At 32.7% G+C, this 19,277-nt stretch overlaps 1 protein-coding gene across 1 annotated transcript in view; it reads right to left on the bottom strand.

Moving 5' to 3' along the window:
- Window positions 1-19,277, bottom strand: part of LOC127701971 (uncharacterized) — a 46,764-nt gene that overhangs the window by 15,515 nt on the left and 11,972 nt on the right. Inside the window, exon 2 of the mRNA XM_052205944.1 lies at window positions 4,509-4,714. Coding sequence (XP_052061904.1) covers window positions 4,509-4,714 — 206 coding nt within the window. The remainder of the gene's footprint in view (window positions 1-4,508; window positions 4,715-19,277) is intronic.

The following is a 19,277-nucleotide window of genomic DNA, read 5'->3' as shown; positions in this document are numbered from 1 at the left end:
TTATGCAGGCGCTGCTGGAATGTTGCTTCATAGAAATGGAAAGTTCACAATTGGGAAGCTGAATTCATCTCTTTTGTCGTAAAGTTTTGTTTTCAACCGACCCTCGTTGTCAATTTGAAGATGTTAGTCTAGATATGAGGCAGACGTAACTGTATATGTTGTACACTTTATTTCAAGTTCGATGGGAAAGATGTGTTCAACATAGTCACCAAATTTTGAATTATTTAGTGAGAAAACATCATCTTTATAGCGGAAAGTAAAGTTAAAGTATACTGCTACCTTCTTTTCTTTTTCCCTAAGAAGTTCCTGTATGAAGTCAGCCTCATATGAATGACGGAACAAGTCGACAAGAAGAGGGGCACAGTTATTTTCCATGGGAATGCCGATTGTTTGTTGAAAAACACTTCCTCCAAACGCAACAAATTTGTTGTCAGTCAAGAAATCAAGCATCTTGATAATATAAGTTTCAGAGAATGTTTTCTTTGAATCAGAGTGATTTTTTACAAAGTAGGATTTATCCTTCCCTAAGACAAGATACTTGCATCTACGTTGGCCATTCTTTTTTATGAAACAAAGCAGGACCAACTCTTTCAATTTGTCTTTTAGTTTCGAATAGGGAATACTTGTGTAAAGTGTAGAAAAGTCAAATGTTTTAATACTATTGTAAGATGAAAGAGTCTTAGATTGTATGTACTCTAAAAGTTCTTTGTAATTTTTCAGTATCTACATATGATTCACGCCACCTCTGGAATAGCTAGTTTCACAAGAACTTTGAAGCCTGACTTTGATTGCTGACATTGCCTGGCATAATCCTCGACTGAATCCATCAGTATTTTGAAGTTGTGTTTCCAATTGATGGATTTAGGCTCATGATATTTCGGGCCTTTGGATAACACATTTTGCAGAGAAGTGTTATTGACAATGTTTAAGTCACCAGTAATAACGTGGCCAGCCGGATTATATATGAATGGGGAACAAGCACAGGTACCGGTGCAATCAGGAGATTTAGACTTAAAGTCGTCAATATTGAGATCCTGCAACACGTGTTTGTAATTGATACGTTTAGTTGCAATTGGTTTGGTATAGGTATAAGAAATGATAGGTACAGACTGATCTTAAAAAATGAAAACGACACGTTATAAATTTCATGCGTCCGAAGCGCTTTTCTGGATTTACCTTCTTAAAATAGTGAGGTATTTTAGAGTCAATTGATTTATTATGAAGGACATTGCCCAAGTTGATGGCATCAAGAGTTTTGTTGGCAAAGGATAGTTTTAGAAGGATCTTTTCTGCTTTTTATCCTTTCCAAAACGAACTGGTTTGAAAAGTCTGTGACTTACAATATCCGAAATGATAGTTGTAAGTTTGTATTGGTTTGAATGAGGGTTTGTAACAGTGGTTTCCAAACATAAGTTGTACAAAGAATGAAGTTTTAAAAGGAGTAGTGAATAAAACTTCATGCGAATGTAGAAAAGCACTTGACTATAAGATAACGGCATCACCGTATAAAAGATAGGATACACTAAACAGTAAGAAATGAAATTAGTATGATGTTTCAAGGCATTCTCGCAATTATGGAAAATCAGTTTGAAAGTACTCTAACTGCTTATGTGAAACCATAGTCTCACAATCATGCATCAGTGGCTGTATTACATAGAAAGATTTTATAAAACAACTTTATAGCTAGTACAGAAAGACACATTATATACTGTACATAATATTAATACAGTAAAACAAAATAAAGAAGCCTTTCGTCTTTTCCCTATAAAATAGCGAATTATAAAAATCCTAAATTCCAATCACATTCATTGTATTTTATGACTATAAATCAACAAGTGTTTGAAGCCCCTCCCCCCCCCTCCCCCCAAAAAAAAAATAATCACAAATTTAAAGGAAAACTTCTTAACCTCTTATTTTTTGTAACAATATTACCGTGATAAATACAATGTATATGTACCGCTTTTTATATAAAACAGCTTCCATTTGCAGTTGATTATTTCCATATGATTCCGGATTTAATACGTAAAGAATGAGACATCTTCTAACCAATAACTTTTAGAGAATGATTTCATAATTGTTGTCTGTAAGATTTTATTAGATTTATTACTTTACATAGAATACGTTGTATGGTTGGAGAAAAGTATAAAAATATATAAAATGTTACAAGAACTTTTGATTGAAGAATTTAAAAACGGAAGATCAGAACGCAACCAGTCATCCTACATCATGCGAATATTTACGGGAAAAAGTTAAAATCACTTTATCAATTTGTGTGTGTCGAGACAAGATCGTGTCTTCTTGTTCATTACCCCTACTGGTGCCAGGTCGAATATTATCTTCTGTTATAAAGCACTTTTACAACAATCCTTCTAACTTCCTTGCTGATTAAATCAAGAGGCTGTATATTATAGAATGTAATTGAAAACTAGTGTAGTGTACATATTGGATAAATGTGGATGTCGTAAAATAATAGAATCACTACAATGGCCTGGAAAGACTCAATTATGGTTAAGGGTTGATGCAGATTACAATTAAATTGCGAATTAAATTAGGAGATGACATATCGGAGAGGCATTAACACTTCACAGATAACAGAAATAATAATGATGACTTGAACTATATAATTCCTTATAGTAACAAGTGATGATTATATCATTTAAAATCGTGAAAAATACATCAGCATATTTCTTCCGATATCTAGGTTCTGGTAAAATATCACTGGTTATATGAAGTAATGATAAATGGAGAGATGTTATTGTAAAATAGAACACCTAATTTGATCGTGAGTACAACGCTTCAAAACGTATCTCAACGTATGCATGTAATTATATACAGGATGATCTCTCATTTCGTTTGTAAGATATTTTATTTAATTTAGAAGATATCTTATAAAGTTAACAAGATATCTTTAAGAATAAATATATAAAGTATCTTATACAGTTTATAAGATATTTTTTTTCAAAATTAACAAAACATCTTTTTAACTAAATAAGATAATTTTATGACCTAAATAAGATATCTAATAAACTGAATAAGATATTTTTACTTTATAAGATATCTTATATATTAAATGAGATATTTTAAAACAAATTGAGATATCTTATCAACTGAATAAGATATCTTATAAACCAACAGATATATCTCTTAAAATTATAGATATATATCTTCAACTAATAGAGATATCAGATATATTAAATAAGATATCTTATAATTTTAGTAAGATATCGGATAAATCAATTATATAAGATATATTGTATAGCTTATTAAATATCTTATATTTAATAAAAGTAAATAAATAACATAATACTTTTAAAGATATCCTACAAACTATGCAACATATCTCATAAAGTATTATCTTAAAACAAACTAAGATATCTTATAAACTGTATAAGACATCTAGAGGTCAAAATACAGCCCTTTATAGCTTGCTGTTCGGTGTGAGCCAAGGCTCCGTGTTGAAGACCGTACTTTGACCTATAATGGTTTACTTTTATAAATTTTGACTTGGATTGAGAGTTGTCTCATTGGCACTCATACCACATCTTCCTATATCTATTCGACAAGAGACAGGTGTGTTGACAATATGTGAAGCTCAAAATCATCCCCAGTCTAAAATACTGAGAATAAATTTACCACAGACTATCAATTTGAAAGAACAGTTACTTTAAACAATACGAAACTCATTAAATGACAAAAACATGAAACGACATAAACATAAGCCAGGTATAAACTAGTTGTTGAGATCTTAGCACTCCGTTTTTTATTTTAATCAGTAGACCAACACATTTTAAAGTTTCTTAAAAGAAGATACAATACAAAATAAGTACAATAATATCTTTTAACAATATACTAAGGACTTATTAACATGCGTGCTTAGCGGAGAAGCGGCAAATACCAAAAAGTCATAGATACTTGGGGACAGGACAATTTTTTTTAGCCATCCCCCTTTTTTCCAAAATCCGTTATTTTTTGTTTTCTATCAATTCCAATTATTTTTCGCGTTTTTCTGTATTATATGCACATAAACATACTAGAAATAACTTGTATTTGATATTTACTATCAATTCCAAGTTTACTATCCACAGCGGTCAATGCTATATTATATAGAGAGAAGGTATATCATTTCGTACCTTATCACCTATTTTCCTACGTAATATCTAGGAGGAATCCCAAGTCTAACTCACAAAATATTTAATTTCCTTTGAGTCAGTGGGCATAATTCGTTTCCGCTATCATTTCTCTTTTAAAGCGGTTGGTACTTTTGTTCGTCGTGTCGTCGTATTTTTATTCCTAAATGACGGTAGTATTGTATGGGCAACAAATCTACTTTCGCGCCAAATCCGGTTCCCTAAAACAAAGATTCAAAAGTTGCATTTGTCATATTGACAGGTAACGCTTTGTTGATGGTTCGTATTCGGTGAAGTCACATTTGAAGAAAAAATGGTGTGGTAGTGGATACGACACGTGAAATACATATATACCACACCTTTGATAACGCAAAAACATACCTCTGTAAGATAAACTTTGCAATATTCTTTTGTGTTTCATTTAAGTTCTGGTGGTGAGATATAGGCAGTGGGGGACTATGCGAAGGATGAGATTGTTGTAGCTGTTGATGTCTTCTATAGGTAGGATCTGCAGACGGTGGGCGTAAACCAATCAGGGACTCGGTCTTTTTAAACAGAAAAATAGCACAAATTGTGTACAGGTACATCTACAACAAATAAAGGGATACAATATTTAAAAGCTTTAAGTCTTTCTCGTTATCTTTTGATATTCGTTTTGTGAATATTTCTTTACTTACAAAACGACGACTTAATATTGAACATTTATCAATTTTGCAATCCTTTCAAAAACAATTTTTCATTCACGAGCTGCTTGCAATCTTTCGCGAATATTACGAAAACGATTTTGAACTCACGTTGTTTGAAAGCATTTGCAAATATTGAAGAAAACGATTGTTCACTCTCAATATGTCTGGAGATACGCAGGAAGTCAGAATAAAACATGTGAAATAAGATTGTAAGGATGATTGAACACAGGATGTGTTTTTTTTTAAATTGAATTATAAAAATTCATCAGACATACGAGGTATTTTTTAATTTTTTATCATAAACAAATAATTATTTCACTTCAAAAGAAGCATGACAGGTAAATTAAAACAAAATAGATCAAAGTTCACACCACAAGTTCATATTTGTACTTGATCCTTTAATTTTTTTTAGCGATTCGTAATACACTTGTATCAGAATACAAAACATAAGGGTTCAAAATTCAAAACTTAAAGGTTTTGGTTAGTTATATCATCAGAAATTTGAACGCTTGCGAGATGAATATCCCGAAACATTTCGTTTTCGATGGATCATTGTCGAAGAAAATGTATGCCAAGAAACGTTACTTCAAAACTATTTTATCATCTTTTGGACTACTTATTAATAATTGCACCTACAAAATAATTTTGTTATGAAGGAATAGACAAAAGACTTGTTTAATAAAAAAATTATTTATATAGCACGTGTAAACCAATATTGGAATTTTATATTCAAAATTGTATTCAATGCTTGATTGTTCCAAATTTGTTTAGATTTCTGTGAAGTTTTAATTGGTGTTTTTGTCTTTGATTCTTTCATTTCTACCGAAACGACAGAAAAGTTTAGTTGATACAGGCCTCTTCCAATCGTAATTGCTTTGTCTGCGTGCTATACATCTTTAATTGTGGTGGCTCCTTAGATAACACAATATAATGAGCAATCACACTTTGGTTTCCCTGTTATATTAATGTTTAATATGTTACGAAGGAAAGTAATTTGAATTCTAGCGATTTCACGTTGACATTTTTATCTTCGACTGTTCATTGCTTTATCCACATACTTTATATATTCGGTGTCGAATTTTTATAAAAAGATATAAATTATATTATAGTACAACAACAATGAAATGTACAAACATGAGCAAAATATTCAGTCGCCTTTTGCTTTGTACAGAGACGTTTGTACCCAAAATCTGATTGTATTCATAAAAACATAATTGCGGCATTATTTGACACGGTTAAGGATGTATGCAAACTATTTTCCACGTAATTCAAGTACAAAAAAAAACCGTGACTACATCTGATATACTGATATAATTAAGTAATAAGATTACTTGCCATGCCAGAATTTAATCTGATCAAATTATATATGTGCATTAATTGCAATCCTTCAAGTTGGTTTAAAACAAGATACCGTCAAAATTACAATATAAAAACGTAAAGGTCAATATTCCTCTAATATCCAGGTAAATGTCATTCTCAAAAACATCAGCACGCAAACCTGTTTCGGGACGTTTAAAAACACGATGGCCACCATGAAAAAGTCATTTTGTATAATTTGTTAACTCTACGGGATAATTAGTAAACTCAAACTATGTCAGAAAACCTTAATACATAAAAGAGAGGACAACCGTGATGACAAGGCATATGGCTATGTATCAGAGGAAAACCGATGACAAGACATATGGCTATGGATCAGAGTAAAACCGTTAATGACAAGGCATATGGTTATGGATCGAAGTAAAAACCTTGATAACAAGGCAAATGCTATGTATCAGATTAAAACCGTTGATGACAAGGCATATGGCTATGTATCGGAGTAAAACCGTTTATGACATGCCAATTGGCTATGTATCGGAGTAAAACGTTAACGACAAGGCATATGGCTATGTTTCGGAGTAAAACCGTTAATGGTAAGGCATATGGCTATGGATCAGAGTAAAACTTTTGATGACAAGGCATATGGCTATGTATGGCACGCCTGAACCACTTTTATTAATTAATCTTAGATTATCTCAGATAAACTAGGATTTTCTCAGATAATCCCGGTTTATCTCAGATAAACTAAGATTATCTCAGCTTAATTCAAATTCGAGAAAATCCTAGTTTATTTCAGAAAATACAGAAAATTCATTATCTGGAGAAAATCCCGATTTATCTCAAAATATTAAGAAAATCTAGGTTTTTCTGATCGATTTTCAGATAATCCTAATTTATCTCCAGATAATTAAATTTTTCAATTTCAGATAATGAATTATCTCATTTCTCGAGAAAATCTAGGTTTATCTCGGATTCTAAATATACAAAAGAACAATGTAACGAGTGTTTTAATTGGACGACACTGAATCCGGCGTTTAACGTTTTACTTTCTCTTTGAAACCATGATGGTGACGAATTCACTTCCTATTATTGGGTGAACGGGGATGTGCCAAAATATGGGTCATAATTTTGCGAGATTTTATATTAAAATTAGCGTCCTTTTCAGAGGAGGGGCGACATTCAGCATACGGCACGCAATTTTTACTGATCGATCGCTGTTATTGTGTCATTTATCACTACTCGTGGTGTGAACATCACCGTTATTGACACCTGGACAAGCGAAATTTGTTGAATCAATTATTACAGAAGGGCTGATTATATACAATATACATATACTTTGTACATAAGTAATAAACAAATTTGGTAGCTATTTCTTGTACCCAAACTGACTGTTTATTACCGACGGCTAATTTCGACATCGATAATCATTGAATTCTCATATTTTAATTCATTCAGTCGGTTTTAATTTTTTAATCGTGACAAAGTTTTGTAAAATATTTAATTTTAACTATTGCGTTATTTCGTCATTTGTCAGTAAACAAAATAAATAGCACTAGAAAGAAGGCAACTAAGTAATCCAATACACAAATGCACGATTCAATTATGGAAAAAAACAATTATTTCATCATGGTTATTCATTAAACATAATTTTCATTTTGTTTTCAAAATGATTAAATACATAAGAGTTTATATGCCACGAAACTTAAAGCGCCAGTTATTAATTGTAGGATATAAACAATAAATGTACATTGTCTGAATACAAAATGTGTGTGTACTCGCTAACACGGGTGTCATTCGGTTTATCGAGAGAAATGATCGTGAAAGAATATCTAACGGAGGTCAAGTATTGCGAGACGATCGTGAAAGCTCTGGTACCGGATCGTGAAAGAAATTTAATCGAGAAGACATATGAAAAGTCATTAAATAATCTAATTTAATTAATTACACGGACAAATTTACAACAAAATAAAACTGTCTGTCAAAATGGTCGAACATTATGATCAGTATGTGAGAAAATCCAGTTCTAAAAGTACATAGTTTTTACAAAACAACAAAAGGCATATTGCTCCTCGACATTTCAGTGACATCAAAAATGTAAACAAACATGATTTTTTCACAAATTCCAATAAAATAAACTATTTTTCTTCGAAAAAGGGCATTCTATTTGAATGCATCAAATGGTTCTCATAGTTATTTTGTATAAACATAATCTGAAACTTGGTAAAAAAGAAATATTTACACAAAATTGATATTTCGGATCGTGAAAGATCACGTACTGGTTTATGAAGATCGTGAAAAGGATCGTAAAAGATCTAATGCTACGAAGACGTTCATATTATTCTTCAATTATATGATAATTAATATTTGTTATTGGTATTAAAAAAAACTAGATTGGCATGACTGACCCGGGTCTCTTTTGCTGGTGAATAGGGCTATAATCGTGCAATGCCATTGGATCTAATATCTTATAATACCACACAGACTTGGTAAATTGTATCAATACCAGTCCATTTGTCCGTCCTTCATAAGTATTGTTTTTTTATACATTAAGATGTTTTATTTTGTATTTATAACTTTGAATTCTCACCTTTATGCCCATTATATTTATAAAGCTTGCATACCTGTATGCTATAGGGCCACGGTATTTGGTGTATGGTGTACATGTCTGTCTGCATGTTTCATATATGACGTCAATTGTATTTGATATATTGAATGATAGTAAGATGTCTGTGTCTGACTGTCGGTCAGGCTTCATATACTTTCGACCTCATGTTCCAAATTAATTGGCCAAACATAACTTTTACATTTGTCAGTTTCTAAGGTACTGTAAGCATCGGAACACCTATATTTGGTGTACGGGATTTTTGTAGATATCTGTATGTCATGGTTCATCTGACCTTGACCTCTTTTTATGAATCATTGACAATTTTAAGAGTATGTGACACTTCTAGTAAAACCCTTAATATTACAGAAGTTCAACAAATATACTATCATAAGTAAAGCAGACGAGACATTTCAGCATTTGCGCTCTGGTATTCTTTATTCTGTAATATATAGTTGTCTCATTGGAAATCAATCCACATCTGCTACGTTGTATACAAAGATACATATAACAAAATGTTGGTTATCGTTCAATCTCAAATTTTTCATGAAAGATGCTGTATTTGCTATAAGTTTTTGGTTGATGGTTAACTTTTTGGTTTGAACGTTGCATACCCATATTATTGGCTAAATAATGGCGGTCTGCCTGATTTGTACTAGTCCGATTCTCAGAGCTGAATTTTTCACACTGATTTAGACACGTTTTAAGTTAAAAAATTTTAACTTTAGAGGTAAAGTGTTGAATTTAAAAAACAAATGATAGCTTTCATGTTCGTTCTTATCAAAAAAGTTACTGGCTTCAACCAGTTGCAGGTATATCAAATGGTATAAGAAATATTGATTTCTGATTATTAAGTCTGGTCACGCATTATCTTTCACGATCAAAATAATGCGTTGCCTGATCTATCACGATCAAGTTTGATGAAAAATCAACAAAATTCAAGGTTTTCATAAACAAATGAACGATTTTAAGGGAAGAGAATACTTTTATTTTACTGTACTTTCGGACACAACAAAGATTAAATTTCAAATATATCATGATATATTGAAATATGACCATTATAGGTACAAAAAACGTGTTTTTTAATTAATCCCATAGACATGCATTGTGCCTTTTGTGTTTTTTCATAAAGTACTGCATATTTTCTTTATCTTATTGCACAGTAATGTTGAGGAAGTTGAATCATTTTGACAGACATATTTTTTTGTTCGGATTTGTTCCGCATTTTGAAAATTCAGCGATTTTTTCACACATTCTGAAGTAGAATTTACATTTAATTACATTCACGATCCGGTACCAGAGATTCCACGATCGTCTCGCAATACTTGACCACCGTAAAATATTCTTTCACTATCATTTCTCTCGATAAACCGAATGACACCCGTGGCTAAGAAACAGGAGAAAACCTCTTCGTTCTGTTTCTAAATCTTGAACCAACACGTTTTATTCTTACAGGTAAATGTAATTACAGGTGACAAGATTGTCAAAGCTTTACCTGTTATAGTGCTAATATATAACAACTTCCCCCAATAAATGTTCACATAACAGGAAAAAAGTAATAAAAGTTTGTTTAAGACTGTTCAAAACAATATTTTAATTCATGCACGAAAAAGAAATTTTGAAAGATTTATATTCTTATGGTTTCTGTTCAATCTTTTTCTCAAATATTTTATTCTAATAATATCTTTTGACTCGAAAACTAGCATATATTTAAGGAAGGACTTATCTTTTTAGACAACCAGTTGGATTTTTGTCGAGCCTGCGACTTTTGTCGCAGAAAGCTCGACATAGGGGGCCGTTAGCTAACTTCTTAAAAGCTTTATATTTTAGAAGGTGGAAGACTTGGATGCTTCAAACTTTGTATATAGATGCCTCATGTAACGAAGTTTCCGTCTGTCACATGTCCATTGTCCTTTACCTCATTTTCATGGTTCAGTGACAACTTGAAAAAAAAGTTAAGATTTTTTGTAATGATAATTTCTCTCTTATTATGAGTAACATGATAACTATGTTTTGTATTTGCGTACCTTGCAAGGTCCTCATGTCCGTCAGACAGTTTTCACTTGACCTCGACCTCATTTCATGGATCAGTGAACAAGGTTAAGTTTTGGTGGTCAAGTCTATATCTCAGATACTATAAGCAATAGGACAAGTATATTCGGTATATGGAAGGACTGTAAGGTGTACATGTCCAACTGGTAGGTGTCATGTGACCTTGACCTCATTTTCATGGTTCAGTGGTTATAGATAAGCTTTTGTGTTTTGGTCTGTTTTTCTTATACTGTATGCAAGATGTCTACTATATTTGGTGTATGGAATAATTGTAAGGTGTACATGTCTAGCTTGCAGGTGTCATCTAACCTTGGCCTCATTTTCATGGTTCAGTTGTCAAAATTAAGTTTCTGAGTTTTGTTTTTTTTTCTCATACTTTTTCTTTATTCTCAATAAACTATATACATGTACATAGGTATAGAGAAGACATTTATGTACAATATTTACAATAAGACAGAACAAACAGAACTATTGCTCAGACAATATATGAAGTACATTTTAGCCAGGAGCACATATACCTGTGTTGATAATCTTTATAAATTTACAAAGTTTAAATCAGTTCTGATTTGTGTTTTGAAGACATAATCTGCTTGTATTTAACAGTATTTGCATTTTTAAAATAATAATGTGACATACAATGTTTCCTGTTTTCTTCAAAGTATATGCATTCTAATATGTAATGAAATTCATCACCAATGTTATTTTTATTACATAGAAGACACAATCTATTACTTCTAACTATATTATTCCATCTACCCTGTTCAATAGGGAGCTTGTGATTTGTGGTCCTAAATCTACAAAAATCAATAGACAGTTTGTTCCCAAGAATTTCAAAATAATCTTCTTTTCCAAAAAAATCTTTAAACAGTTTATAATTAAGTGCTTTTGGTGAGTTTTAAAGCAAAGAATGCTAGACTTGTACAAACTGATCTTTAAGTCTGACCTTGATGAATGAAACTAACCATTTACAATTCATAAAAGATTGCGTTTCCCACACATTGGGGATACCACAGTATCATCAGCATACAGAATAATAAAAAGTTTTAAAAATATGTCAAGTTTTTCTTCAAGCTCTGTTGAGACTGATTTTAGGCCCTCTATATTACAGGTTTGGAAAAATGAATCAAGATCATTCAAAAATAGAGAAAAAAGAAAAGGCGATATATTTTCGCCTTGTCTAACCCCGTTATTACATGGGGAAAAATCAGACACGGAATTGTTATATAAAATACATACATGACTTAGTACCTTGATACATATTTACAATAACATTATACATACATCCATTCATATTATTCAAAAGCATTGCGTCTCGCCAAATCGTGTCAAACGCTTTTTCAAAGTCGACGAATGCACAAAATAATGTTTTCTTTTTTAATTTTACTAATACTATATGCAATAAGTCTGTTTTTTGGAATTTATCAGCAATAGGTCAACTATATTTAGTGTATTGAATGATAGTATTTAAAACATGACATTTTCAAAATTTCGGTGTTAAAAAATATAGTCTTTAAATAAACTTTATCAAATACAATAATATTTATTTAATAAACATTTACACAAGCGACGACCAAAGACATCGTTCATCGTTTGTTGATGTAAAAAAGGGAGAAATAGAAACCATTTTGTCAAATTTTTTATTAGAAGGTATAAAGTTCAGAGAGTTTTTCATAAATATATTCTTCACGGCCATATATTTCACGGAATGATGATAAAACTTTTATTACAATTACATATCGAGGTTATCTAGACAGGTATATTATCTGTTTCATCAAACAGCCCAACGAAACATATACCCAAAAGACAGCTGTGCAGTCCTTTTTTCATTGCACCTTTTTTTTTTATTGCACCATGTGCACTTTTTGTTCCTCACAGCAAATTAAGATTCACAAAGTAAGAACATTTCTGTAGATTCTTTGTTTTTGTCCAAAATGAAATTTGATAAAGCAAAGCATATATTGACATTTCTGAAATACAGATTTAAAAAAATACTATTTCCTTACAAAACAGTGATTATAAGGTCCTTTGTGCTCTTATAAACTCCTTTGTGGTCCTTTCTGCTACATTGTGTTCAAAGTAGGTCCTTTCTGCTACATTGTGCTCAAAGTAGGTCCTTTGTGGTGTTTACGAGACCAAAAAAAAACATGCTGTCATAGTGTATTGGAATGTCGAAAAATAAGTCTCAGAAAAAAATCACTGTGTGAGATTCTTTCATGAATTTGGTTTATAATTTTTAAATGTATAAATGATTTGTCCATTTTAGAGGTCAATGCCTAACTCTATCTCTACCTCTATTATCATGGCCGACAGCCGGTAATAGTAATAATGGTCGTTGTGACAAACCAGACACCTTCTACCTTAATGCTTCAAAACGTTTACTGGTCTAGTGCTAAGGGTAATTTTGGATACCATGCATACCTCTACTTCTGGTAACCATAACCCACACGGGAAATCAATAGGATATTCATCGAGTACCATCTATGACTATAGGACATTCAACAAGTACCTGCTATAGCTTTGGGACATTCACCAAGGAACTGCTATAAGTATAGGACATTCAACAAGTTCCTAGTATAACAATAGGAATTCAACACGTACCTGTTATATACTACTATATAGAACATTCAACAAGTACCTACTATACCAATAGGATATTCAACAAGTACCTGCTTTAGATATAGGACATTCAACATGTATTTGCCATCACTATAAGACATCCAACAAGTTCCTACTATAACTATTACTACTCTGTATATCTATCACCACTCTGTATATCTATCACTACTCTGTATATCTATCACCACTCTGTATATCTATTTCAACTATATCTATCTCTCGTTTGTACATCTATCAATACTCTGTATATATAACGCAACTCTGTTAATCTACCACCACTCTGTTTATATATCACCACTCTGTATACCTATCAACTTTGTATATCTATCCTCACTTTGTATATATATACCACCACTCTGTATATCTGTCCCAAACCTGTATATCTACCAACATACTGTATATCTATCACCACTCTGTATATCTATCACCACTTTGTATATCTATCACCACTCTGTATATCTATCACCACTCTGTATATCTATCACCACTCTGCATATCTATCTTCACTCTGTATATCTATCACCACTTTGTATATCTATCACGACTCTGTATATCTACCACCACTCTGTATATCTATCAACACTCTGTATATCTACTACCACTCTGTATATCTATCACCTTTCTATATATCTATCACCACTCTGTATATCTACCACCACTCTGCATATCTATCTCCACTCTGTATATCTATCATCACTTTGTATATCTATCACCACTCTGTATATCTACCATCCCTCTTTATATCTACCACTACTCTGTATATCTACCACCACTCTGCATATCTCTCACCACGTTATATATCTCCACTCTGTATATCTATCACCACTCTGTATATCTATCACTACTCTGTATATCTATCACCCTTCTGTATATCTACCACCACTCTGCATATCTACCACCACTCTGTATATCTATCACAACTTTATAAATCTGACTATCACCACTTTGTTTATCTATCACCACTCTGTATATTTACCACCACTCTGTATATCTACCACCACTCTGTATATCTACCACCACTCTGTATATCTATCATCATTTTGTATATCTACCACTACTCTGCATATCTATCACCACTCTGTATATCTATCACTACTCTGTATATATATCACCACTCTGTATATCTTTCAACACTCTGTATATCTACCACCACTCTGCATATCTATCACCAATTTATATATCTATCACCATTTTGTATATCTATCACCACTCTGTATATCTACCACCACTCTGTATATCTATCACCACTCTATATATCTACCACTACTCTGCATATCTATCACCACTCTGTATATCTATCACTACTCTGTATATATATATCACCACTCTGTATATCTTTCAACACTCTGTATATCTACCACCACTCTGCATATCTATCACCAATTTATATATCTATCACCATTTTGTATATCTATCACTTCTCTGTATATCTACCACCACTCTGTATATCTACCCCCACTCTGTATATCTATCGCCACTCTGTATATTTATCACCACTCTGTATATCTATCACCACTCTGCATATCTATCTCCACTCTGTATATCTATCACCACTGTGTATATATATCACAACTCTGTATATCTATCCCCATCCTGTATATCTACCACCACCCTGTATATATATCTCCACTCTGTATATCTATCACCACTGTGTATATATATCACAACTCTGTATATCTATCCCCATCCTGTATATCTACCACCACCCTGTATATATATCACCACTCTGTATATCTATCACCTTTCTGTATATCTATCACCACTTCGTTTATATATCACCATTCTGTATATCTATCACCACTATGTATATCTATCACCACTCTGTATATCTATCACCACTCTGTATATCTATCACCACTCAGTATATCTATCACTACTCTGTATATATATCACCACTCTGTATATCTATCACCAATCTGTATTTTTTTCCATCACTCTGTATATCTACCACCACTCTGTATATCTATTTCCACAATATCTATCTCTCGTTTGTATATCTATCAATACTCTATATATATCGCCACTCTGTTAATCTACCATTACTGTGTATATCTATCACCACTCTGTATATCTATCACCACTTTGTATATCTATCACCACTCTGTATATCTACTATCCCTCTTTATATCTACCACCACTCTGTATATCTACAACCACTCTGTATATCTATCACCACTCTGTATACCTATCACTACTCTGTATATCTATCACCACTCTGTATATCTTCCACCACTCTGTATATCTACCACCACTCTGTATACCTATCAACTCTGTATATCTACCACCACTCTGTATATCTATTTCCACAATATCTATCTCTCGTTTGTATATCTATCAATACTCTATATATATCGCCACTCTGTTAATCTACCATTACTGTGTATACCTATCACTACTCTGTATATCTATCACCACTTTGTATATCTATCACCACTCTGTATATCTACTATCCCTCTTTATATCTACCACCACTCTGTATATCTACAACCACTCTGTATATCTATCACCACTCTGTATACCTATCACTACTCTGTATATCTATCACCACTCTGTTAATCTACCACCACTCTGTTTATATATCACCACTCTGTATACCTATCAACTTTGTATATCTATCCTCACTTTGTATATATATACCACCACTCTGTATATCTGTCCCAAACCTGTATATCTACCAACATACTGTATATCTATCACCACTCTGTATATCTATCACCACTTTGTATATCTATCACCACTCTGTATATCTATCACCACTCTGTATATCTATCACCACTCTGCATATCTATCTTCACTCTGTATATCTATCACCACTTTGTATATCTATCACGACTCTGTATATCTACCACCACTCTGTATATCTATCAACACTCTGTATATCTACTACCACTCTGTATATCTATCACCTTTCTATATATCTATCACCACTCTGTATATCTACCACCACTCTGCATATCTATCTCCACTCTGTATATCTATCATCACTTTGTATATCTATCACCACTCTGTATATCTACCATCCCTCTTTATATCTACCACTACTCTGTATATCTACCACCACTCTGCATATCTCTCACCACGTTATATATCTCCACTCTGTATATCTATCACCACTCTGTATATCTATCACTACTCTGTATATCTATCACCCTTCTGTATATCTACCACCACTCTGCATATCTACCACCACTCTGTATATCTATCACAACTTTATATATCTGACTATCACCACTTTGTTTATCTATCACCACTCTGTATATTTACCACCACTCTGTATATCTACCACCACTCTGTATATCTACCACCACTCTGTATATCTATCATCATTTTGTATATCTACCACTACTCTGCATATCTATCACCACTCTGTATATCTATCACTACTCTGTATATATATCACCACTCTGTATATCTTTCAACACTCTGTATATCTACCACCACTCTGCATATCTATCACCAATTTATATATCTATCACCATTTTGTATATCTATCACCACTCTGTATATCTACCACCACTCTGTATATCTATCATCACTCTATATATCTACCACTACTCTGCATATCTATCACCACTCTGTATATCTATCACTACTCTGTATATATATATCACCACTCTGTATATCTTTCAACACTCTGTATATCTACCACCACTCTGCATATCTATCACCAATTTATATATCTATCACCATTTTGTATATCTATCACTACTCTGTATATCTACCACCACTCTGTATATCTACCCCCACTCTGTATATCTATCGCCACTCTGTATATTTATCACCACTCTGTATATCTATCACCACTCTGCATATCTATCTCCACTCTGTATATCTATCACCACTGTGTATATATATCACAACTCTGTATATCTATCCCCATCCTGTATATCTACCACCACCCTGTATATATATCTCCACTCTGTATATCTATCACCACTGTGTATATATATCACAACTCTGTATATCTATCCCCATCCTGTATATCTACCACCACCCTGTATATATATCACCACTCTGTATATCTATCACCTTTCTGTATATCTATCACCACTTCGTTTATATATCACCATTCTGTATATCTATCACCACTATGTATATATATCACCACTATGTATATCTATCACCACTCATTATATCTACCACCACTCTGCATATCTATCACCAATTTATATATCTATCACCATTTTGTATATCTATCACCACTCTGTATATCTACCACCACTCTGTATATCTACCCCCACTCTGTATATCTATCACCACTCTGTATATCTATCACCACTCAGTATATCTATCACTACTCTGTATATATATCACCACTCTGTATATCTATCACCACTCTGTATATCTATCACCACTCCGCATATCTATCACCAATCTGTATTTTTTTCCATCACTCTGTATATCTACCACCACTCTGTATATCTATTTCCACAATATCTATCTCTCGTTTGTATATCTATCAATACTCTATATATATCGCCACTCTGTTAATCTACCATTACTGTGTATATCTATCACCACTCTGTATATCTATCACCACTTTGTATATCTATCACCACTCTGTATATCTACTATCCCTCTTTATATCTACCACCACTCTGTATATCTACAACCACTCTGTATATCTATCACCACTCTGTATACCTATCACTACTCTGTATATCTATCACCACTCTGTATATCTTCCACCACTCTGTATATCTACCACCACTCTGCATATCTATCACAACTTTATATATCTATCACCACTTTGTTTATCTATCACCACTCTGTATATCTACCACCACTCTGTATATCTATCACCACTCTATATATCTACCACTACTCTGCATATCTATCACCACTCTGTATATCTATCACTACTCTGTATATATATCACCACTCTGTATATCTTTGCACACTCTGTATATCTACCATCACTTTGCATATATATCACCAATTTATATATCTATCACCATTTTGTATATTTATCACCACTCTGTATATCTACCAACACTCTGTAAATCTAACCCCACTCTGTATATCTATCACCACTCTGTATATTTGTCACCACTCTGTATATCTATCACCACTCTGCATATCTACCTCCACTCTGTATATCTTTTACCACTGTGTATATATATATCACAACTCTGTGTATCTATCCCCATCCTGTATATCTACCACCACCCTGTATATATATATCACCACTCTGTATATCTATCACCTTTCTGTATATCTATCACCACTTCGTTTATATATCACCATTCTGTATATCTATCACCACTTTGTATAGATATCACCACTCTGTATATCTATCACTACTCTGTATATATATCACCACTCTGTATATCTTTGCACACTCTGTATATCTACCACCACTTTGCATATATATCACCAATTTATATATCTATCACCATTTTGTATATTTATCACCACTCTGTATATCTACCAACACTCTGTAAATCTAACCCCACTCTGTATATCTATCACCACTCTGTATATTTGTCACCACTCTGTATATCTATCACCACTCTGCATATCTACCTCCACTCTGTATATCTTTTACCACTGTGTATATATATATCACAACTCTGTGTATCTATCCCCATCCTGTATATCTACCACCACCCTGTATATATATATATCACCACTCTGTATATCTATCACCTTTCTGTATATCTATCACCACTTCGTTTATATATCACCATTCTGTATATCTATCACCACTTTGTATAGATATCACCACTCTGTATATCTACCACCTTTCTGCATATCTATCTCCAATATGTATATCTATCACCACTCTGTATATCTATCACCACTCTGTATATATACCACCACTCTTTATATCTATCAACACTCTGTATATCTACTACCACTCTGTATATCTTTCAC

This window comes from Mytilus californianus, unplaced genomic scaffold (genome assembly GCF_021869535.1).
Source record: "Mytilus californianus isolate M0D057914Y unplaced genomic scaffold, xbMytCali1.0.p SCAF_5, whole genome shotgun sequence".
Classification (NCBI taxonomy): domain Eukaryota; kingdom Metazoa; phylum Mollusca; class Bivalvia; order Mytilida; family Mytilidae; genus Mytilus; species Mytilus californianus.
This window is presented reverse-complemented; position numbering and strand designations above follow the sequence as displayed.